Source organism: Mus musculus, chromosome 8 (genome assembly GCF_000001635.26).
Source record: "Mus musculus strain C57BL/6J chromosome 8, GRCm38.p6 C57BL/6J".
NCBI lineage: Eukaryota > Metazoa > Chordata > Mammalia > Rodentia > Muridae > Mus > Mus musculus.
Window position 1 is genome coordinate 70,000,827 of NC_000074.6, and position 22,723 is coordinate 70,023,549.

General features: G+C 46.9%; 1 protein-coding gene and 1 pseudogene across 8 annotated transcripts in view; both read right to left on the reverse strand.

Annotated features, from left to right (window-relative positions):
* Gm7730 (predicted gene 7730) lies at positions 9,582-10,231 on the reverse strand (annotated as a pseudogene).
* Positions 13,701-22,723, reverse strand: part of Mau2 (MAU2 sister chromatid cohesion factor) — a 28,208-nt gene continuing 19,185 nt past the window's right edge. For 7 of the 8 annotated variants that reach the window (NR_165036.1, NR_165037.1, NM_028993.5 and 4 more), the window contains 6 exons: positions 21,794-21,843; positions 21,530-21,607; positions 21,310-21,421; positions 19,594-19,684; positions 18,921-19,048; positions 13,701-18,834 (listed from right to left, as the gene is read on the reverse strand). Coding sequence is in view for 6 of the 8 variants with exons in the window: in NM_028993.5 (NP_083269.4) it covers positions 18,760-18,834; positions 18,921-19,048; positions 19,594-19,684; positions 21,310-21,421; positions 21,530-21,607; positions 21,794-21,843 (534 nt within the window). In the remaining 2 variants the exon portion in view is untranslated. The remainder of the gene's footprint in view (positions 18,835-18,920; positions 19,049-19,593; positions 19,685-21,309; positions 21,422-21,529; positions 21,608-21,793; positions 21,844-22,723) is intronic. The other variant, NM_001167939.2, reaches the window with a different exon arrangement.

The window sequence follows — 22,723 nt, forward strand, 5'->3', positions numbered from 1 at the left end:
CACACACACACACAACTAAACTACTACTGTACTGGTAAAATAATCCAAATAAATAATCAAAACTTTTGAGACCTAGACAGGGAATGCAATTCAGTTGATAGTGATTGCCCAGTGTGCACAGTGTGCATTCCCGGCCCCACATAAACTAGGTGTGATGGTGCACACCTGTCAGCTCAGAATTTAGGAAATAGAGGCAAGACACTCAGAAATCTAAGGTCATCCTCATCTTCATAGTTCAAGAACAGCCTGGGCTAAGGAAAAAATAATAATCCTAACCCTTTTCTTTGTCTGAAGTGAACTCTCTTTGAAGAGAGACTCCAGGTAGATACTCTAGTGAAATTCCTGAACCTCAGAGCCAAGGGCAGCCTAGTTTTATAATAAAAACTGAAGCAAGAGCCATGTGACTGAAGGATGAGTTTCCTTTCCCTGGTGGAAGCTGATTGCATCTCTTCACCAAGGCGTGGCCCTTCCTGGGTCTGGGGAATCAACTTGACGAACAGGCTGAGTGACATTCACGCCCATATAGGGAAGTGGGAGCTGGCCCAGGCAGCCCCACAGGCGTTAGGAAGGCGGGGCCTCTGCCAGCCAGAGACCTGTGGCTGCTCTCCTGAGAAGTCCCCTCGCACAGAGGAAGCGTTCCACCAGCACTGAGAGTGACCGCTGAGTAATGCCACAGACAGATAGCAAAAAGGTTATAGCCTCCAGGGTCGAGGGCCCAGGTCTGTCCCGGCATAAAGGAGACTGCTGAAGGAAGGATCGTAAATTGAAGGCTAGTCTGAGCTACAGACCCTCTTTTGAGAAACAACACAAAAAACAGGTGCGGTAATAATCGCAGCACTTCAGAAGAGGATCACTGTGAGTCTGAGGATAGCCTGGCTTGCAGAGGAAGGGGAGGGGAAGAGAAAAGGGAAGTGGGCTCTGGAAAGACGGCTTAGTGGCACTTGCTGCTCTTGAGTGTGACCCAAATACCCACTTATGGCAGCTCACAGTCGCCTCTGTGTGCAGCTCCAAGGGATCCAACGCCCCCTTCTGTCCTCTAAGGTCACCTGCAAGGCACATGTGCACAGATAGACACGTTAATAAAAATTAAATATATCTTTATTTTTAAAGGAAAAAAAAAAGAGGAAACGAAGGGAGAACTGTGTGTACTGACCCACCACTGTCACAGCAGCATGTCACGTAAGGATTAAGTTTTTATTTTTGTTTTTTTTTTTTTTTCCGAGACAGGGTTTCTCTGTATAGCCCAAGCTGGAACTCACTTTGTAGACCAGGCTGGCCTCGAACTCAGAAATCTGCCTGCCTCTGCCTCCAGAGTGCTGGGATTAAGGGCGTGCACAACCACGCCTGGCTGGAGGATTAGGAATTTAAGGGTTATCTTTAGCTACATATGGAATTCCAGGAAAGCCTAGGCTACAAGGAAAGGGAGGGTGACAGAAGGAGGGAAGAAAAGAAAGAGGCAAGAAGGGAGGAAGGAAAGAGAAAAGGGAGTTAGGTTAAAGCTATACAGAGTCACTAAAGAGTCTCTAAATGGCTGAGTTGCTTTGCACAGAGCTAAATACCACACCCTGCATCCCTGCAGGCATCTTCATTCATTAGAGTTGACCCAGCTTGTGTGTTGTGTATCTCTAGAATCACTGACCTACTGAAAGCAGCATCCTTTTGAGGGTCTGTGGGCTTGGTCCTGGTTTCCCCAGGGAAGCAAATCATTGTTTTTAGAGGGAAAAAGATCAGGTGCAATGGCACCAACAGGCCGTCGTTCGCACCCCTGTGCTTCCCTAGAGAAAATCAAGCAGACATCTACAAGCTATGGTGGACCACACTGTGCCTTTATTGAGATGAGTTTCTAGAATATACAGAAGCAAAGCCAGACTAAGCCCAGGAGCCCTTTCAGCCAAGCATTTTGTAGACAGGGCCTTAATATATAGCTCAAGCTGCCTGATATTCCTGTCTGTCTCAGCCTCCTATGGGATCACAGGCCTGTGCCACCACACAAAGCTGCTGGCTGAGTTTTTTTAAAAGATTTAAATTTTTAAATATTTAAAATTTATTTATTTATTTATTTTTCCTTTTTTTTTTTTTCTGAGACAGAGTTTCTCTGTAGCCCTGGCTGTCCTGGAACTCACTCTGTAGTCCAGGCTGGCCTTGAACGCAGAAATTCACCTGCCTCTGCCTCCCAAGTGCTGGGATTAAAGGCGTGCCCCAGTACTGCCTGGCAATAGTTTATTTTTTGAAAAAGGGTTTTATGTAACCTAGGCTGGACTCAAACTCTCTATGTAGCCAAAGATGACCATCAAGTTCTGATCTTCCTGCTTTCACCTCCCAACTGCTGGGATGATAGTCATGTGCTACGGTACATGGAACCCAGGGATTTTGTGTCAGCTGATCTACAGCTGTGTTAGTCAGTGAACTACAGTGACTTCTCCACCACCAGGAAGAGCATTTCTTTCAATTTCGAGTTTCTGAAAGAGAAAGCATTCTTCCTAGACAGGAGCCGCATAAGAAGAAGGAAGGAAGTGAGCTTACTCACAGCCACCTGGAGCTTCAGTAAGGTTTGAACATAGCATTACCAACATAAACTGAAGCACAAGGCAGGTGCCTCTTTGCCTCCCTGAATGTGGGTGTGGTCCCACCTGGGATCTGTGATACCATCTCATGCCCTCCAGTTCCTCCTCCCTGCCCCCCCCACCCCCCATAGGTATTTGAGCCTAGCTCAGAGAGTGAGCTCGTGGGATCTACTCAGATTTCTGGTTTCTGAAGGACACTGCCTCCTGCTGGAATATCCCACCCCAACCACCCGCTCTGAGTCTGAAGTGAGCCTCCAATTTAGGTGCTGGAAATCAAAGCCTAACCTTTTGGCCTTATGGAAGAGTAGATTCTGCTCTTAACCAAGAGCCAGCCATCTCTCCAGCCAGAGAGAGAGAGGGAGAGGGGACAGGGGAGAGGGGAAAGAAAGAGGGAGAGAAAGAAGGAGAGAAAGAGGGAGAGAGACAGAGACAGAGACACACAGAAAGAGAAAGCTTGAAGCAAGGCTCATCTAAGCTGCAAAGGCCCAAAGGACAGGCCTAGCCCTGTCAGAAACTGATGGCTGCTCAACATCTCAAAGGTGCTGTGAGCCGGGCCTTTAATCCCAGCACTTGGGAGGCAGAGGCAGGCAGATTTCTGAGTTCGAGGCCAGCCTGGTCTACAAAGTGAGCTCCAGGACTGCCAGAGCTATACAGAGAAACCCTGTCTCGAAAAACCAAAAAAAAAAAAAAAAAAAAAAAGAGGACATGTGAGACCAACCAAAAAAGACCTGAGAGTACTCTGTCCTAAGGGCTTCCACATAATGTCCAAGATACTGGAAGAGAGCAAGCCCAGAGTTTCTCCTAGGGAAGTTTCTCATAAATTATTGCCAAAGGGTAAATTCACTTTAGTTTAGGATGGCCTTGAAGTCTCCAGACTCCTCTTCTCAAGTGCTAAGATCTCTGGTGCATGAGGACTAGGGTCTCCTTGAAGTCCAGATTAGTCTCAAACTTGTGTAGCTCAGAAGGACCTTGAACTTGTCAATGTCATTGTCTATATTGTTGTTTTAGGACAAAATCTCTCTGTGTAGCCCTCCCTGGCTGTTTTGGAACTCTGTAGGCCACTGGTCTTGAACTCAGTGACCACCTGTCTCCTGGGTGCAGGGATCAGAGGTGTTTACCACTCCCAGCTCACCTTGAACTCTTGGTCCTCTTGCCTCCCCCACCCCCCAAGTGCTGAGCCAGCTGCCATATCCAGTAATGCAAGGCTTTGTGGATCACTAAGCACTCCACCAATAGAACTGGAGTCACATCCCTGTTTGTTTATTTATTTGAAACAAGATCCTGTTTTGTAGCCCAGGGCAGCCTGGTGCCCTGGTGGGCTCTGCCTCCCAAATGGTAGGGTTTCCTCCCTTCCCTCTCCCCCTTTAACCTTTTACAGGGTCTTCCCATGTAACACAGCCATGATGGCCTAGAACTTGAGATCCTCTTGTCTAGGTCTCATGAGTGCTGGTCTAACAGGCCCCTGCTGTTAGATCCCTGCATGGATCAAAGATGTCACAAGATGTGGCTTCAATCCCACTCCTTTAATTGCCACACCCCTGTCTCAAACAAGCAATTTGCCTTTAATCTCACTCCCCTCCACCCCAAAACCCACCCACCCCGTCTAAAATAAGCAACAAACAAACACATCATTGACCTAGTTGCTCAGGAGGCTGACACAGTAAGATTGCTTGTAGCCAGGAGTTTAGGGGTAGCAGCATGGCCAGCATTTGGATTGTATTAAGGCATAACCTTGGAGGATTCTAGAAAGATAAAGTGGTTATGTGCCATAAATCACCTCAAAGCATCACATTGGTATAGTCTCTTGGTCAATTTGTATGCAAAAGCCTCTCAGCCTCTGGTGGCCAAATCCCATTCTGACACATGACCTGGGGGTGGGCTTTGGAAAACCATGCTTTGTCATCTATGTTTACACTGAAGGACTCCTTGGTGAGAGAACACAGACCCGTGAATGAGGGGCCTGGGTGTAGCCCAATAGTAACTTCCTTCCATCAGGTCAGTGCCAGAGAATGTTCTAGAGGCAGGCAGAACTTCCTGGAGAGAGGAAGTCTGGTTTCCTGGGGAAGGCACAGTGAATGGGTAACTGATGTATGTGGGTTGGTTGGGGGTCTGGCTCTGTGTTGGCCAGTGGGTGTGAGGGAAAGAGGGGAGTGGGAGAAAATCCCAGTCCCGCCAGAGTTCTGGTTATCTGGAAGGGTGGACACGGAAGGACTGCCGCACACTCTCCTCCACGTTGCCCCTTGTAGAATTTTCTACTGGTTCGCTGGAGCAAGCCTCATTCAACCAAAATAGGCTACCTATCACAGTCCCACAATTCTGAGGCATAGGCATCATTTGCTCCTGGTGGGAAATGGCTCAGGTCACTGGGTCCCTGCTGTGGGACTGCACATTATTCCAAGAGTTGGGACTGACTCAGCCCTGTTCTCTTCTGACCCATGTGTGGCATAGCTATGCCACCACCACTTACAAGGTATGGTTCTAGAACTGGGATCCAGAACAAAAAGAGGGCTCTGGATAGAGGTTGGAGACATTTTTCCTTCGAAGGACTTTTTTTGTTTTTTTTTTTTTTTTTCGAGACGGGGTTTCTCTGTGTAGCCCTGGCCGTCCTGGAACTCACTTTGTAGACCAGGCTGGCCTCAAACTCAGAGGTCCGTCTGCCTCTGTCTCCCAAGTGCTGGGATTAAAGGAGTGCACCACCACTGCCCGGCCTTTGGAGGACTTCTGTCCTATCCCCATCCTCTGCCATCTCAGGATGTCCTTCTAGATGTCAATGTCAAAGATATGCAAGGCAATAGGGGAGTCTGGTAGAAGCTCTCACTCTCACAAACATCAGGAGCAGGGCTCATAGCTTGTGTTCACACACTGTCCCCTCTAGAGCAGGAAGACAGGAAAGGTGCAGCTGAGCAGTCTAGAGACCTGGGGCTTAGTTTCGTTTTCTTTCTTTCTTTCTTTCTTTCTTTCTTTCTTTCTTTCTTTCTTTCTTTCTTTCTTTCTTTCTTTCTTTCTTTCGTTCTTTCTTTTTTCTTTCTTCCTTCCTTCCTTCCTTCCTTCCTTCCTTCCTTCCTTTCTTTCTTTCTTTCTTTCTTTCTTTCTTTCTTTCTTCCTTTCTCTATTTCTTTCTCTTTCTTTCTTTCTTTCTCTTTCTTTTCTTTTTTTTTTTAAAAGATTTATTTATTATATGTAAGTACACTGTAGCTGTCTTCAGACACACCAGAAGAAGGCATCAGATCTCATTACAGATGTTGTGAGCCATCATGTGGTTTCTGGGATTTGAACTCTGGACCTTCGGAAGAGCAGTCGGGTGCTCTTACCACTGAGCCATCTCACCAGCCCCCTGGCAGGGCATCTTATTGAACAGGAAGCTCATTTCATCTGCTGGTCTAGCCAGCTCACTTGGTTTAGGAATTTTCTGGCTCTCCCTCCTGAATGCTGGGATTACAGGTGACCACCATGCCCACCTGCTTCACCTGCCTTTATTGTTCTGAGAATCAGAACTCCAGGACCTCATGCTTTGATCTCCCATCTGGGACTTTATTTGTTTGTTTGTTTGTTTGTTTTCAAGACAGGCTTTCTCTGTGTAGCCTTGGCTGTCCTGGGACTCTGTAGACCAGGCTGGCCTCAAACCCACAAACATCCACCTGTCTCTGCCTCCTGAGTATTGGTTGGGTTTAAAGGTGTGAGCCATCATTACCCATCCTGACTTCTTTCTAAAGATTTATTTATTTTATGTACATGAGCACACTCTTGCTGAAACACCGAAATAGGGCATCGGATCCCATTACAGATGGTTGTGAACCACCATGTATTTGTTGGGAATTGAACTCAGGACCTCTGGGAGAGCAGTCAGTGCTAGTAACCACTGATCCATCTCTTCAGTTCCACTCTCTTTTTATTATTAACATTCAAAACAAAATTTCCAGAGGACCTGGGTTTGTTTCCCAGCTCACCACTGTCTCATGCCCTCTCTGGCCTGGGACCAGGTGCACAGACACACATGTAGGCCAAAACCACCTATACACATAAAATAAAACAAAAGCAAATTTAAAAATTTTAAGGAGCCAGGCCAAGGTGGCTCATATCTTTTGCTTCAGCACTCAGGAGGCAGAGACAGGCAGATCTCTGTGAGTTTGAGACCAGCCTGGTCTACAGAGCAAGTTTCAGGACAGTTAGGGCTACACAGAGAAAGCCTGTCTGAAAGAAAGAAAGAAAGAAAGAAAGAAAGAAAGAAAGAAAGAAAGAAAGAAAGAAAGAAAGAAAGAAAGAAAGAAAGAAAGAAAGAAAGAAAGAAAGGAAGGAAGGAAGGAAGGAAGGAAGGAAGGAAGGAAGGAAGGAAGGAAGGAAGGAAGGAAGGAAAGAAAGGAAAGAAGGAAAGAAAGGAAAGAAGGAGAGAAAGAGAAAAAGAGAGAAAGAGAGAAAGAGAGAGAGAGAGAAAGAAGGGGCTGGTGAGATGGCTCAGTGGGTAAGAGCACCCAACAGCTCTTCTGAAGGTCCGGAGTTCAAATCCCAGCAACCACATGGTGGCTCACAACCATCTGTAATGACTGACTCCCTCTTCTGGAGTGTCTGAAGACAGCTACAGTGTACTTACTTACATATAATAAATATTTAAAGAAAAAGAACAAAATATATTTTTAAAAAAGAAAGAAGAGACAAACAAACATAATGGAGATTTAAATTTTTTATGTGTATATGTGTATGTTTGTACAGTCTTCTGTAAGAGAGGCAAATTCTCTTAATGGCCGAGCTATCTCTCCAGCTCATTCCCCTTCCAAATAATTGAACCACGTCTTATGGAGCCCAGGCTTGGGTAAACTTTGTGTAGCTGAGGAAAACCAAGAACTCCTAACCTTTCTGCTTCCACCCCCTCAGTGCCAGGATGACTGGCTAGGCCAAGAGATATCTCTGTTGTAGTCAAGCCCTAGTTTTGCCTCTCAGCTCCATATTTTTAGAAATAAGACTCAAACTTAAATTATATTCACAATACCTTGGCCATATAGCAAGGCTTTATTTTGATTAGATCATAACTAAAGTTACCCATTTATTTTAAGCTACATTTTGTCATGTGACTGGTTATCTCTGTTTATGTACAATGTGTTCATGTGTTTGTCTCATCTCTTTTTGGGCTTCTCTTTATATAAATTTAAGATTGAGGTGTATGCATCTTTTAAATTGCTAAGGACCCTCCTAATTATTATTAATAATAAACAAAAACCTATGTAATACTTTTAAGGAAAATGTGTCTTATTGAAAACCCGATAGTTCTTTGTTAGCTCTGACTTTATTGTGTAGGCCAGGGTGGCCTAGAATTTACAAAGATCTTCCTGTCTCTGTCTCCCTGCTGTTGGCTGTTGTGTACGGCAGACACTGTACTTCCCTTGGCAATGCCCCTTCCGTGTGCCCTCCCCCCTTCCCTGTTCCTTTGTTTACAGAGAGGTATTTTGGCTCCCCCCCCCCCCCCCGAGACAGGGTTTCTCTGTATAGCCCTGGCTATCCTGGAACTCACTTTGTAGACCAGGCTGGCCTTGAACTCAGAAATCTGCCTGTCTCTGCCTCCCAAGTAGTGCTGGGACTAAAGGCGTGTGCCACCTTCATCCTTGGAATAGTTCACAACCTCATCTTTTTTACTTCTGTCTTCCCCTACTAAATTAAAAAGCGTATTTAGACCTTTCAATGCAGCAGTTAACCTAGGGCTGCGTCTTCCTACACCATGAATGCAGAGCATCAATTCCCATAGGACAGGCTTGGGCTGACCTGCTTGCTGTGCCAAGCTTGGAGAACCAGGAGTGGCTTAACCACAGCTGTGGTCTCTGGGAAGTCTCCACTGGTTTTGTCATTTGCTGCTGTATGGGCTGCATTCAACCCACGTGTAAATGGGAGCAGGAGCTGATTCCCCCCTCTCAGCCTTTCTGCCCTTGGGAGAAGCCACAACTTTTGTGTTTTGTTTTTTAATTTAGTAGGGGAAGACAGAAGAAAAAAAGATGAGGTTGTGAACTATTCTGAGGATGAAGGTGGCTGCACATAGTATGGTGTAATAAAGATTGGTTTGGTTGCAACAGGCTTGCTGATTAAAGAGGGCATGGACCTGGAGCTGGTCTGAATGTGCAAAGATAAACCGTGCTAAATATAAAGATAACCTTCCTATGCAGATTCAAAAAGTGACAAAAGAAAAATACCAAGTAAAACAGTTTATGAATAAAGTGTCCTTTATAATTGGAAACACAGAGCCAACAATGATTTTTAAAGGTGATACTTACTTCCCCTCTAGTTAGGGACCAAATTAGAGAGAGAAGAAGGTGAGTGGAGAAGAAAGACATAATGGTCTAGGAATAAAAGAACATAGCCCTTAGGGCTGGCCAATTGGAGTTTAAGAGCAGCCCAGATGAAACATAATAAATAATAGCTCAGAATTATCGATAGAAAAGTAGACTCTTATCTGCCCAGGCCTAGTGCTGATTAAGGCTTATTATGAACATAAAAGTTGCATATGTCTCTTTTTTTTTTTTAAGATTTATTTATGTATGCCGGGCATGGTGGCACATGCCTTTAATGCCAGCACTCGGGAGGCAGAGGCAGGCGGATTTCTGAGTTCTAGGCCAGCCTGGTCTAAAGAGTGAGTTCCAGGACAGCCAGAGCTGTACAGAGAAACCCTGTCTGGAAAAGAAAAAAAGATTTATTTATGAATATGAGTACACCATTGCTTTCTTCAGACACACCAGAGAGAGCATCAGATCCCATTACAGATGGTTGTGAGAAACCATGTGGTTGCTGGGAATTGAATTCAATTCAGGACCCCTGAAAGAGCAGTCGGTACTCTTAACTGCTGAGCCATCTCTCCAGACCATGTCTTTTTGTTTGTTTGTTTGTTTTGTTTTGTTTTTCAAGACAGGGTTTCTCTGTATAGTCCTGGCTCTCCTGGAACTCACTTTGTAGACCAGGCTGGCCTCGAACTCAGAAATCCGCCTGCCTGTCTCCCGAGTGCCGGGATTAAAGGTGTGTGCCACCATGCCCAGCTCTTTTTTTTTTTTAAATCTTTTTTTTTTCTCAGTTCCAAAGTCTTTATTGTTTTAGAAAAGATGATCCATCCTGTCAGTGGGATGAAGAGCTCCGTCCAGAAACCCATCAGTAGTGCTGAAAAGGATTCTGGTTTCTTCATGTCTACTCGTACATCCAGTCATGGGCACAAGACTTGTAGTCGATCAGTTCTTCGGGCTTAAACCACAGATGGATCTTTCTCAGCACTCTCCACTTAATCACTGCCATGAATGATGTTCCTGCCAACTTGAATGCAGAAATCCCCACGGATAGTGCCTGGTTTTGAATCAGCTGGATTGGTCTCCCCCAGCATCACTCGGCCCGTTTTCACCACATTGAGCCCCTCCCAGACCATGGCCACCACGGGCCCCCGAGTTCATGTACTTCACCAGCCCCGGGAAGAAAGGACGGTCTTTCAGGTCGATGTAATGCTGCTTCAGGTGTTCTTCAGAGGCCCGAAGGAACTTCATGGCCACCAGGCGGAACCCCTTCTGCTCAATCATTTGATGATCTCGCCCACCAGGCCGCGCTGCACGCCATCTGGCTTGATGGCAATGAAGGTACACTCGAGGTTGGCCATGGTCCGAAAGCCGGTGGGTCAGCTGGTGTCTGCGATGAGCGACAGAAGCAAAGAGCTAAATCTTTTTTTTTTTTTTAATTTTATTTATTATATGTAAATACACTGTAGCTGTCCTCAGACACTCCAGAAGAGGGCATCAGATCTCATTAGGGATGGTTGTGAGCCACCATGTGGTTGCTGGGATTTGAACTTAGGACCTTTGGAAGAGCAGTCAGTGCTCTTAACCGGTGAGCCATCTCTCCAGCCCGAGCTAAATCTTTTTTTAAAAAATAGAATTATATGTGTATATGTACTCTGGCTGACTTCAGACACATCAGAAGAGAACATTGGATCCCATTACAGATGGTTGTAAGTCGCCATGTGGTTGCTGGGAATTAAGCTCAGGACCTCCGGAAGAACAGTCAGTGATCTTAACCACTGAACCATCTCTCCAGCACAAGTGTGTCTTTTATCCAGAAACTAAATGGTCTAAGGCAAGGTAAAAACACCAGATTGGGATTAAAAATTTCTACAACACATGTGAAAGGATTAGAGGAAGGTGGATTTGGAATGACCTGGTTGGAGGAGGTAGAGTGGGAGGAGAGAGAAAGCATCCATGAGGGAAGATGAATGATGCACACAAGGCTAGGAGAAACAGTATCTGGGGTACACTGCTGGGAAAGTAGCCAACAGGTAAAACAGTAGATTAGGGTTACCCCCTAGTAATTGTCAAAGCCAAATAAAATAACCATAGTCTGAGTCTCATTTAATTATAAGCTAGTCAGGGACAAGCTAAAGTTGTCTGTACACATCTCCTCCTTCTCCCATTACAGTATCCCATTTGCCTCTAAGTTTCCCCATCTACCATGTTGGGTCCTTGTTACATTTTGGGAGTTCCATGTCCCCTCAGTTGAAGAGGCACCTGCTGAGCAAACCTGATGGCCTGAGTGTGATTACTCAAGCCCATCTAGCAGGGCAGTGGTGGCACATGCCTTTAATCCCAGTACTTGTAAGGCAGAGGCAGGCAGATTTCTGACTATATGAAGTTAAGGTTAGCCTGTCATACTGAGCAAGTTCGAGGCAGCCTGGTCTACAAAGTGAGTTCCAGGACAGCCAGGACTATACAGAAAAACCATGTCTCGAACTCAAGCGGCAGAAAGCAGAGGGACTTTATGAAGTTAAGGTTAGCCTGTCATACTGAGCAAGTTCAAGCCAGCCTGGTCTACAAAGTGAGTTCCAGGACAGCCAGGGCTTTACAGAGAAACCCTGTCTTGAAACAAACAAACAAACCCTGAAGCCCATCTACAGTTGTTAGAGAATCAACTACACAGAGTTGTCCTCTGATATCTGCCACACACACTTCCTCAATAACAGTATATGTATTTCAAAGTTCCCTCTCTGAGGGAGGGGTCCGATGTGTCTAAAGAATTTCCATTTTCCCAGCGCCTTGGCAAAGAGCTGCTCTGCAAATGTCTATCTAGTCACGGAGGCAATATCATGCTGACACCTGGGACACCCTGGGCCTTTTCTTGGCTGATTTGGCAAGTCACAGGAAACTGACAGGCCCTGTGGAGGTCTTAGCCTGGACATGTCTGTGCTGAGGTGACAGCTCCATACTGCCACCCTCATTAGCACTGAGTCCCCTAGAATTTCTGGGATTGACTCAGGCTAGGGTTTGTGGCTTTGACACTGAAAAGAATTTTGTGACTAGCCAGTTTATGAATCACAGTTGTAGATTTTATTAAAGATATGTATCTTTAAGCTGGGCATAGTGGCTTACACCATTAATCCCCGGACTCAAGAGGCAGAAAGCAGAGGGACTTTATGAAGTTAAGGTTAGCCTGTCATACTGAGCAAGTTCAAGCCAGCTAGGGCTACATAGACCATGTGGTAATAAATAAATCTTTTAAAGTTTATTATTATTCTTATATGTATGCACATCTATGTGGGTATGTACATGTGTATGCAGTCACCTCTTGAGGCCAGAAGAGGGCATAGGGTCATGTGGAGCACTAGACATATATTGACACATACCTGTCAGCTCTCAAGTTACATCTCTAAGGTTGCTAAAGAAATTTTCCCCCCAACCCCCCTCTTAAAAACAGTTACATGTACTGGGCTGAAGAGACTGTTCAACAGTTAAGGGCACATACTGCCTTTCCAGGGGACTTGATTTTTGGCTTACAACTGCCCATATCTCCAGGGAATTTAATAGCCTCTTCTGGCTTTCTGGGGCATTGCTTGCACACACACAAATATACATATAAATAAAAATAGATCTTTAATGCTGGGCATGGTGGCACACACCTTAAACACCACTATTGAGGAAACACAGGCAGGGAAATTTTGTGAGTTTCAGGCCAGCCAGGGTTACATGGTAAGGCTGTTTGAAGAAAAAGAAAAAACAAACAAAAACCCTCTTTATTTATTATCTATTCATTTATTTTATTTTGGTGTTTGGAGACAGGGTTTCTCTGTGTAGCCCTGGCTGTCCTGGAACTCTGTAGACCAGGCTGGCCTCGAACTCAGAAATCTGCCTGCCTCTGCCTCCGCCTCCAGAGTGCTGGGATTAAAGGCGTGCGCCACCACGCCCAGCTTCATTATTATTTTGATGTGTGCCTGCCACACAGTGCACAGAGGTCAGGTAACACATTGCAGGAATCAGTCTCCTTCCTGCACCTTGTGGGTCAGAGGGACTGAATTCAGGGGGGTGGTGTTGTAAGTACTTTGATCCACCAAGCTCTTACAGGCTCCTTCTCGAGATAGTGAGGTGGCTCTGCAGAAACGTTGAATGGGAGTATAAAACAGTACATATACATGCCCATTCCCTGTAAATGAGATTCTGGGGAAATTCCAGATTGTAACTGGGAAGGAAGGAAGGGGTAAGCTCATAGTAATTGGACTGGAATTCTTGCTTGTCTACTAGGAAAAGGGTTCAATCAGATTCCAGAGTAACAGGTTCCTTTCCCTTCGCATGTCCTTCAAGATTTCCATGTCCTTCAAGATTTCCTTTTTCTTTTTAAACTTGTTGCCATATACCTTTAATCCCATGGCTGAAGAGGCAAAAGCAGGTGGATTTCTGAGTTCCAGGCCAGTCTGGTTTCAGGACAGCCAGACCACACAGAACACTGTGTAGGCTTAGTTTTTTCAAAACCTACTTTTAATAAGGGTTCTTAAATGCTTTAACCTTCCTTCTAGCCCACCAGAGGTAGTAGAAAGGAAAGGTTATTAGGATATCAGGGAAGTGGACCTGTTTAGAAATAGTTCTTTGGAGCAAATCCCTTCTGCTTGTCAGGATACATACCAGCAGTCCAGTTCAGTAGAATCAAGATTGCAAACATGAATCAGCAGTGGTGGCACAGCCTAGCAGAAATAGCCAGTCCTCAGCTGAACTGGCAGGAGTCAGTAAGAGTGACCAGGAACAGCAGGGATACCAAAGGTTCTCTGCTGTGCCTCTCAACAAAGTTAAGATCAAAGAAGCATGAGACCAACAAAGTGTTGCAAAGCTAGCTATGCAAGCCCCACCTCCCGAACTCCAGTCACTGTCCAGTTGAGTCATTTTTATTCTCTCTCCAAACATCTTGTGCTCTCCCATGGTTGGTACCTCAGCAAAACTCCATAGGAGTCTGTACCAGCTGACATCAATCAGCTCAAGTCTGAGGAAACAGAAGCCACCAGAACATCACCAGAATATTCTTGGTTATGAAGTCACAACAAACGATGTTTAAGGAATAGCAAAGTGTACTGATACCATCCAGCATAGTCCATGGTCTGTTGGCTCCCTACCTCCATGCGTCCTTTCATATTTGCTTTAGCAAAACATCCTTTCACCTGTGTCCCCTTCAGGAAAACACTCCTTCACATGTCTGACCCAGAACATACCATCAGACACAACTTGCTTCCCAAAGAAACTTCACACTGCTTCGAAAAAGTGTATGTATGTGTGCATGTATGTATGTTTTATTCACATGTATGTCTGTGTACCACAAGCATACCCATAGACACCAGAACATTGGCTCCATGGGTACTGGAGTTACAAGTGGATCAGTTTAAACACTTCAATTCTGTGCCTTTCTAACCCTTCAGTCTGGCTACTCGGACTCCAGGATGAGGCCTCCAGTGTCTCTATTTAGTAGGGACATGCCTAGCTGTCCTGGACTCCTGGGTTTGTTCTGACCCTCTGGTGGCCAATGTAGAATATCCCAGGCCTCATGGGAGAACACCCAGAGGAGGATGGCCAGAGTGCACTTCACCACAGTGGGGAACCTAGCCTTGGGTGACATTCAGAACAGACCCCTGCCCCCTCTTTTGTTGTTGTTGTTTTAGGGAATAGGGTTTCTGACTCACCTGCAACTATGTAGACCAGGCTAGCCTCCAAATCACTGTTCTGCCTGCCTTTGAGTGTAGGGATTAAAGCCAAATGGCACTCTGCCTGCCAGACCCAAAAGAAAGTGAGGACAAATCTGTGCTGCTTCTTAGTGAGTTCTGTGCTTCAGGTTTCCTGGGTTCTAATTGCCCATGTCTCTCCCACCCACCCCTACCCTTCTCTTGCACATGGGCTTCCCTCCCTAGCATCTTAGTCCCTTATAAACCTGTCACTTTTGAGTATTTGTGTGCTTGGTCATCTTTGGTCTTCCTCTCTTGATCATCTCCTCTTCCTCGACCCACTCATCTCATGGACAAAGCCAGTCTGCTGGCCATGTCCCATCTACTTCTCTTTCTCCCTGTTCTGGACTCTTCCAGATGCCTCTGGCTGCACTCTCCCTTATTATCTACAACAAAAACCTTCCCTTCAACCATACTTTGGAGCAGTTATGGCCTTAGTTTACACTTCTGATACACTATTTAAACACCTAGGTTCAATGGATTCATCTTGAAGATCAAAAATCTTTAGAGCTGGTTGACACTCAGGTTTTTTGTGCATGTTCATGTGTACAAAAGCATGTCAGGGCCAGAGGGGAACCTTATGTGTTCTTTTAGGTACCATTTACTTTGCTTAGGCTAACTGGCCAGTGAGCCTCAGAGACCACCTGTCTCCATGTCAATTGCTGGAATTACAAACCTAAAACATCATGACTGGCTTTTCTTTTTACCCTCTGAACCATCTTGCCAACTCCTACCTGACATTTTTTTTTCTTTTTAATTATTTGTAAATGCTCTAAGTGTTCAGGTATGTGTAGATGCCAGAAGAGGGTTGTCAGACCCCCAGAGCTGGAGTTACAGATGGGCTGTTAGCTGCCTGACAAGGGTGCTGGGAACTGAACTTGGGCCTCTATAAACTGCTGACCCATTTCTCCAGCTCCTGTTTTATTTTTTCAAAAACAAGGTCCTGTAGCCCAGGCTAGCATGAGGATGACCCTTAACTCCTGATCTTTACCTCTTCATTGCTGGGATCACAGATACATGCCACCTTGCCTGGCTGTGGGGCGTTTTTGCTATTTGGGATGGTAGACCACTCTCATGAGAAGCTTTGTGTGCCCAGCCAGCTTAGCACAGGCTGACGACAGACTCAACTTTCCAGATGGGACACCTGCTGTCATAGGAGGTAACAACCAGCAAAGCCCCAGGACTCATCTACCTCACTTGCTCCAAACCCCACCATCCAGGGTTGGTGAGGTAGGACCAGGCTTGTTCTGACGATAGAGCCTTCAAGTTGACAAAGGAAGGAGTGGACTCTACCTGAAATCTAGCTTAAGCAGACTCTGGAAGGCAGAGATGCCCAGGTGTGGGGGATGAGACACATAGCTGGACTCTGAATCCTTTCGGAAAGGTCAGTGCTTAGGCACACAATGGCATACCGAAGGCAGTGGATGCTCCTCCCTTGAGTCTTGAGCACTGGGGTCTTGAATTTAGGAACACCTGCAGTATAGTTCAGTTTGAGAGGTGTGTTTGCTGTGCACAAGAGCTTGGTTCCACCCCCAACAAAGTACAAAACTACAAACAAGTGGCTGAAGAGATGGCATGGTGGAGTGCTACCTACGGTCTCAGAAACTTGGGGTTGAAATGTAAGAATTTCCTATGTAAGCCAGTGGAGATCCAGAAACCAAGCCACAAAAAGCAAAACAAACAAACAAACCCAGTCTAATCCTACAGTGGTAGCTCACACTATATAACCTTGGGTGAGATTTGGGGAACAGCAGCTACAATACAAGATCAGCCAGGGATAGACAGTTAAAGTCTGTCAAATTTAAGTCAACCACCTATCAGTAAAACCTGTCTAATTATTTTTTTTTTTGTTTTTTGAGACAGGGTTTCTCTGTATAGCCCTGGCTGTCCTGGAACTCACTCTGTAGACCAGGCTGGCCTTGAACTCAGAAATTCACCTGCCTCTGCCTCCCAAGTGCTGGGATTAAAGGCGTGCGCCACCACGCCCGGCTTTTTTGTTTTGTTTTTTTTTTAAACCTGTCTAATTTTATATGGATTTCACCTGCAGTCAAGAGTCAACTAACCCATGGAAAAGCAAAGAGCCTTCCCTACCCAGGAGCACAAGGGCTGGACCAGGCTCTCCTTTACTGGGTTATTCATATTTCACTGTGTAACCCTTACTGGCATGTAACTTGGGAGTGTTCTTAGCCTTCCAGGTGTGACAGGTGTGAGCCACCATGTCCAGCTGGTTTCTGCGTTGCACCTGGGTACAGGAGCAAGCGTGTCTAGGGGCTTGTATGCTGAAACTGCAGGGTATAACACCCTTCACAGAAGGTCCAAACCAAATATTGCATCAAGATAGGATCACAGGATAAAGCTATGGCTCAGCTGGCAGAATGCTAGGCTAGCAGCACCAGGTAAAGCCAGCACTATGGCACATGCCCATCATCCCAGGACTAGGGTGGTGGAGGCAGGAGAATCAAGAGCTCAAGGTCATCCATGAACAAGAGATACTATCTTAAGAAACAAAAGCTCTAAACACTGCCCCTTCCAATCAAAACCCCACAGCCAAAATCTAAGAGCCAGGTGCTTGGAGGCTGAGGCGTGGCACCAGTGTCTTCAAAAGAAGCAAAAAACAACAAACAAGCAATCAATATCCAGCTAAAATCAAACAGAAAAAGGGGCTGTGGACCAGCTTCCTACCAGGCTGAGTTGATGAAGGGGCTATGCCTCTGCCTCAGGGCTTCAGTCTATAGTAGAGGGGCTGCTGGCAAGGCTGGAGGGAGGGAAATGAAAAGACTGGGGGAATAGTGGTCCTAAAGGGAGAGACCAGCAAACAGACTTCTCACAGATCTCAGCTTACAGTTCCCGATTAAAAGGCTGCTAAAACCAGGCAAAGCCACCCATGTTTATGAAAACAAACCAACCCTCTCAATAGATGACATGCCTTCCTTCACTCAGAGTGTCACCTGTGGCTTAAGGGCTCATATAGGGCTACAGTTAGCCTGGCTCAGGGCTGGCTCTTAGTAACTCCTGGGTTATAATACCTCTTTGTGCTAGCCCATCTGGGATTTCCCCTCAATCTTTAGCTGTTGGACACTGTGGTGGGGTCATGTAGGTGGAAACTCAACATAGACTATGGAGTTTGTCGTGACCCTGTGCTTAGTTTTCACATGCCTGAGATATGGACACTAAAAGCACTCTAACATCAGGACAGATGGCAAGTCGAGAGGTCCTTGTTTGAATTGCTGTATGTACAAAATGCCCTAGAAGCAAAAAAAAAAAAAAAAAGCTTAAATAAATAAGCAGGGCTGTGATGCAGGTATTGAGGGTAGGTCCCTGGGACCCAAGGGCTAGAGGAAGACAGAAGGGTTGGGAGCACCTGGCCATGGGCAGTCTCTGCCACATGGCTCAGAAAGGATGTCCATGAAGGTCTTGGAGCTTCGTCCCTTCAGTCATGGCTTCCAAAGCTCTGAGAAGTGGTCTTCACATTGCTTGGTGAGCACCTGCCTAGATACCATGAGCTGGCAGGAACCACTGTGCCCCGTACCCCCCCATTATTGTCACCCTTAGGGCAGCTATCAAGCCAAGAGGAGCTGAGCTGGTCCCATAACTGTCCTCCATGGGAAAGCTAAATAGCTGCCAGGAAGGAACCCTCTCATTCAGGTCCAATGGGACTTCTGCCTGATGCTTAGGCTGGGCCAAGACGTGCTGCTGAATATGAGCAAGGAGCTTCTTAAGGGCACACGAAGTCTCAGCCTCATCAACTGCGTATGTACACCTCTTCCCAAACTCCTCCCCTGCACTGGGTCACCTTGGAGGACCACTCAGATTAAGAGTCTGACTTCCAGGTCCTCAGAAGTCCCTGAGTGCAGGGACACTGGAAGAACAGCAGACCGAGGAAAGTGAGAGCCATTACTCTCCCCTCAGCTTGCCCTGGGTTGGAGGCCACTTTGTGCAGCTGCACTTAGGTTCGGTTGAGCACTCAGATGATGCCCCTACACACATTGTCACCCTGTTCTTCTCAGGTGACACCCAGACACAGATTAGGCCATCAGTCCCTTCAATAGATGGCACTGAGTCCTGGAACAGGTGCAATTGGCTGTCACCCTCAGAGGCAGATGATGGCTTCAGCACTCTTAGGACTTAGCTCTGGACAATGGTGAGGGACTGGTGGGCACCCTGGTGGTTTTGTTCCCAGAGAGCTCCAGTGTTGGGTCCAAGTTGCGGACACAGGCCTCACAGAAGGCTGGCCAGGCTGGTGTTGGGTCCATTCTGAGCTTGGAACTGCACAGGGGGTGGGCCATCTGTCCACTGTGGGGAGAACACACATGAGTAAACCCCTCCCAGCTGAAGATCCAGAGCCCGTATCCCTATGTCTGTTTCCCCACCCTTTATACCGTAATGAGGTTGTGCTCTGGGAGGCTACAGGCCTCGATGTGGTCCTGCAGCAGCTGCTGTGAGAAGTTCTGGTGCATCTGTGCGGCTTCATGGGCATCCATGGCGTTCCCACATGCCTTGTTTAGGTCTGAGGATGGGGCAGGTGTCACTGTTCATCCCTGGGTGGCCAAACTCATACCAACCCAGGGGAGACAGAGTTACCCTCAGACATCCAAACCCATCTTGAGATGCAGGAGGATCATCCACAAAGCCCTGAGCAGGAACCCAGTCTCCACCTGCCAGAGTTCTTAAAAATCCCCTTGAAAGCAAGCTGTGGTGACTTGGCAGACAAAGGAATGTAAATTTGTGACTTCAAGATCAGCCTTGTTGCCAGGCAGTGGTGGCACATGCCTTTAATCCCAGCACTTGGGAGGCAGAGGCAGGCAGATTTCTGAGTTCGAGGCCAGCCTGGTCTACAGAGTGAGGTCCAGGACAGCCAAAGCTATTCAGGGAAACCCTGTCTCGAAAAACCAAAAAAAAAAGACCAGCCTTGTCTACCCAGAGTTCCGGGCCAGCTAGACCCTGTTTCCAATAAATAAACAAACAAAAATAAAAAAAAACCCTGGAGATACACCGCTGCTTGTATGATGTCAGGGCCCTACAAGCATGCCTGGCAGCTTTGTTCACTCTCACCTCTCAGGAGGGCAGATGACCACAGCTGCACAGACATGTCTGGGATCTTGCTGGCCAGCTGCATGGCAGGTACCACCATGTTGTTACTCTCCTGCCAATCAAAAGCTAAGAATTAACAGTGAGGCCACAGACTCCATCTCCCATTTTATGTTCTGCTGCTCCTGGACAGACTCTTATTGCACCCTCAGAGACTACCTAAACTGGTCCTCTAAAGTACTCTTGTCCACCTTGGGAAAAACAAACTGAGCACTCTTGCCTTCCTCTGCACGTGAGGCAATGAATGGGCCATACATGCCTCTTGCCAGGTAGAGAAAAAGACAGCTCTGGTCCAACAACTAGAATGATTAAAACTATACATTCATGCAATGTCCCAAGGCTCCTGAAGTAGCAACCTGTCTAAGGGCATGGACTGCGTGTGGAGGATTTGCTCCTTTGAGCTGGCTTTTGTAGGCTACTGTGGGGATGTGGGGTCTTTAGACCTGTGACTCCCTCTTAGTAAGTTTAGATTCTGTGTGTGCTGAGCTGCTGACCTAGGTGCCCAGCGTTCTCACGATGAGGCTAGGGGAGTCCTGGAGAGCAGCTTCCTGTTTCTGACCTCACACTGAGAAACCCAAGGGAGTTCTGAAGTGCAAACCATGCTCAGCTGACCTGCTCTACCTCCCCAGCCTGTGGGTCTGGGTACTTTCTGTGACAGAGGTTGAGAGCACTCACTGTCCTTGCAGAGTCCTCAGGTTCAGTTTTTAGTACCCACATGGCAGCTCACAATTGTCTAATTCCTGAACCAGGGAATCTGACCCCTGCTTTTGACCTCTGTGGACACCAGGCCCACACATGGTACATATGCATACATTCAGGTAAAACATTCACACATAAAATAAGTAAATTGGGAAATACCCAAATAACAAATATTGAACGAATAACAAAAATTTAAAAGCCTCAAACCAGATTTCAGTTCTAGGTACAGGTTAATGGAAAACAACCTAACCAAATGCAGCTCAGTTGGGTTATTCAGGCCTTAACCTCCACCAGCCACAACCAAACAGAGAGCAACCCTCCCTGCTCTCTGTCCCTGCTGCTCACCACCAGGCTCACTCTGACTGCCCTGACCTCACAGGCCCTGCTAGCTCCCTAGTTCGGCTAACACAGGCAAAGGGAGTATTTTACAGAAAGCCATTGAGTGGGAAACACTGCTGGACAAGCAGGCTTCTGGCCCACATTGCTACTCTAAGTGCTCCTCCAAAGCACACCACACCAGAGTTCCACAGAGTAACCAACCAGTCTTGCCCAATCAGCAGGCCACAGCACTAGGAACATGAAGGCCACTCCCTGCTCTCCATGGCCAAGTTACCCTCACTACATTTTATAGTAATTTCAAGTAAAAAAGTCTTGTAAAGTCACGTGCTTGATGGTGCCACAGACACAGGAGGGTTTGACATTGCCAGTCTCATCTAAGTTTCTGAGACAGTCCCACAGGGCCATGGATTCCCAAGGGATGGTATGCAGAGAAGCCTACAAGGAACATGGCAGGATGCAGCTGTCTCTTAGTTCCAAGGCTTGTGAGCCCGACACATATATCCTGGAAGGGAATCCCAGGACCCAGGACCCAGGACCCCATGCCTTCCACACCCTGGGTTCCAGGACAGGAAATACCATGCTCCACGGTGCTGCTCCTCAGGTCTCGAGCTAGATAGGTGCACAGGCTAGGTAGGGACTCACCCTGTGATTTCCCAACACATAGAAGATGTGACCCAGCAGCACAAGGGAGCAGGCTGTGAGGCGGTTCAGGTCCTCTGCATTTGACATCTTCAGAGTTTCTCGAAGAAACCGCCTGTAAGAGGAGACAGATGCTGGCACCCTGCAGGTATCAGTCATAGAGGAGCAGATGTAGTCTGAGGAAGGAGAGGCTAGGATACATGCTGTTTTGATCCAAACTTACTTGGCTTCGTTGTAGCGGCCCTGGAAGAAGGAGAAGAGCCCTCGCACGTAGAAGGCTGCTGCTCGGAGGCAGTGTGAGCTGCAGGAAAGCAGGGTCACAGTTGGGTACAGAAAAAAAGTTTCCAAAAGGCAGCCCCTGCACACTGTCTAAAGGGTGGGCTGCAAGCAATATTAAGTATGTATGGAGATCTGGAGCCCACAGGAGCATATACCACCCCAGAGCAATGGGGGAGTGGAATGTCTATGTTGGACACAGCTGGCTCACCTGACCGGGAAGCTGTGGTCCGGGTTTATCCTCTCAAGCAAACTGTACAGCTGGTGGAGAAACGTCAGTCAGAACTCCACCTAAAGGAGGCCAGGCCCTGAACATGCTACAGGGGATAGGGCTTCTTCCACTCTGTGGAAAGACTATCACAAACATGCAGCATGCCTGCCTTGCACAGCCTCAAGATGGAGTGTTCATCTGAGGGAAGCATGTAGGAGACAGGGGCAGAGTGGGGACACTGGGACACACAGTATCCTTGTGACCCAAGAGTCCCTGTCAGCCAGGGTGGTGGAGGTTGGGCTTCCTGCTTCTCCCAGCCCAGACCTGGAAAGTTGGCCACAGTTTGTGTAGACAAAAGATGATGGTGACCAGGGGCTAGAATGAAGGCTGTAGAGGTCAGAGAAAATGGGCCACTCTGGAGGGACTCTAGGGTGGGACATCCTAGGGTCAGAGAAGAAGCTAAGTTTGTGGCTCTGCCTAGGAAGCCCAGATAAAAACACTTGGCTTATGAGGACAGCCCTTTGAGGGTGGCCAATCTACCCATCTGGTTTGGGGCTGACGTGTGGCTCTGTGGCAGAATGCTAGGCAACAAGCAAGAGCCCCAGGTTGGATGCAAACTCCAAATTTTTTTTTTTGTCCTTTTGTTTTGCTTTTTTGAGATAGATGTAGCCCTCACCATTTTGGAATTTGCTCTATGGACCAGGCTGTCCTTGAACCCAGAGACCCACCTGCCTCTGCCTCCTGAGTGCCTGGATTAAAGGCATGCACTGTGACCACCCAACGATGTCTTTTTAAGTACAATGTGGGATCAATAAAGATGAATGGCTTAGGATGAAACAGAGGCCACATGGCTGCAGGAGTGCTATCCCAGTTCTGACCCTCACAGAACACTAAACATGTGGGCTTTTCTAAGGTCTATGGATGCCTAGG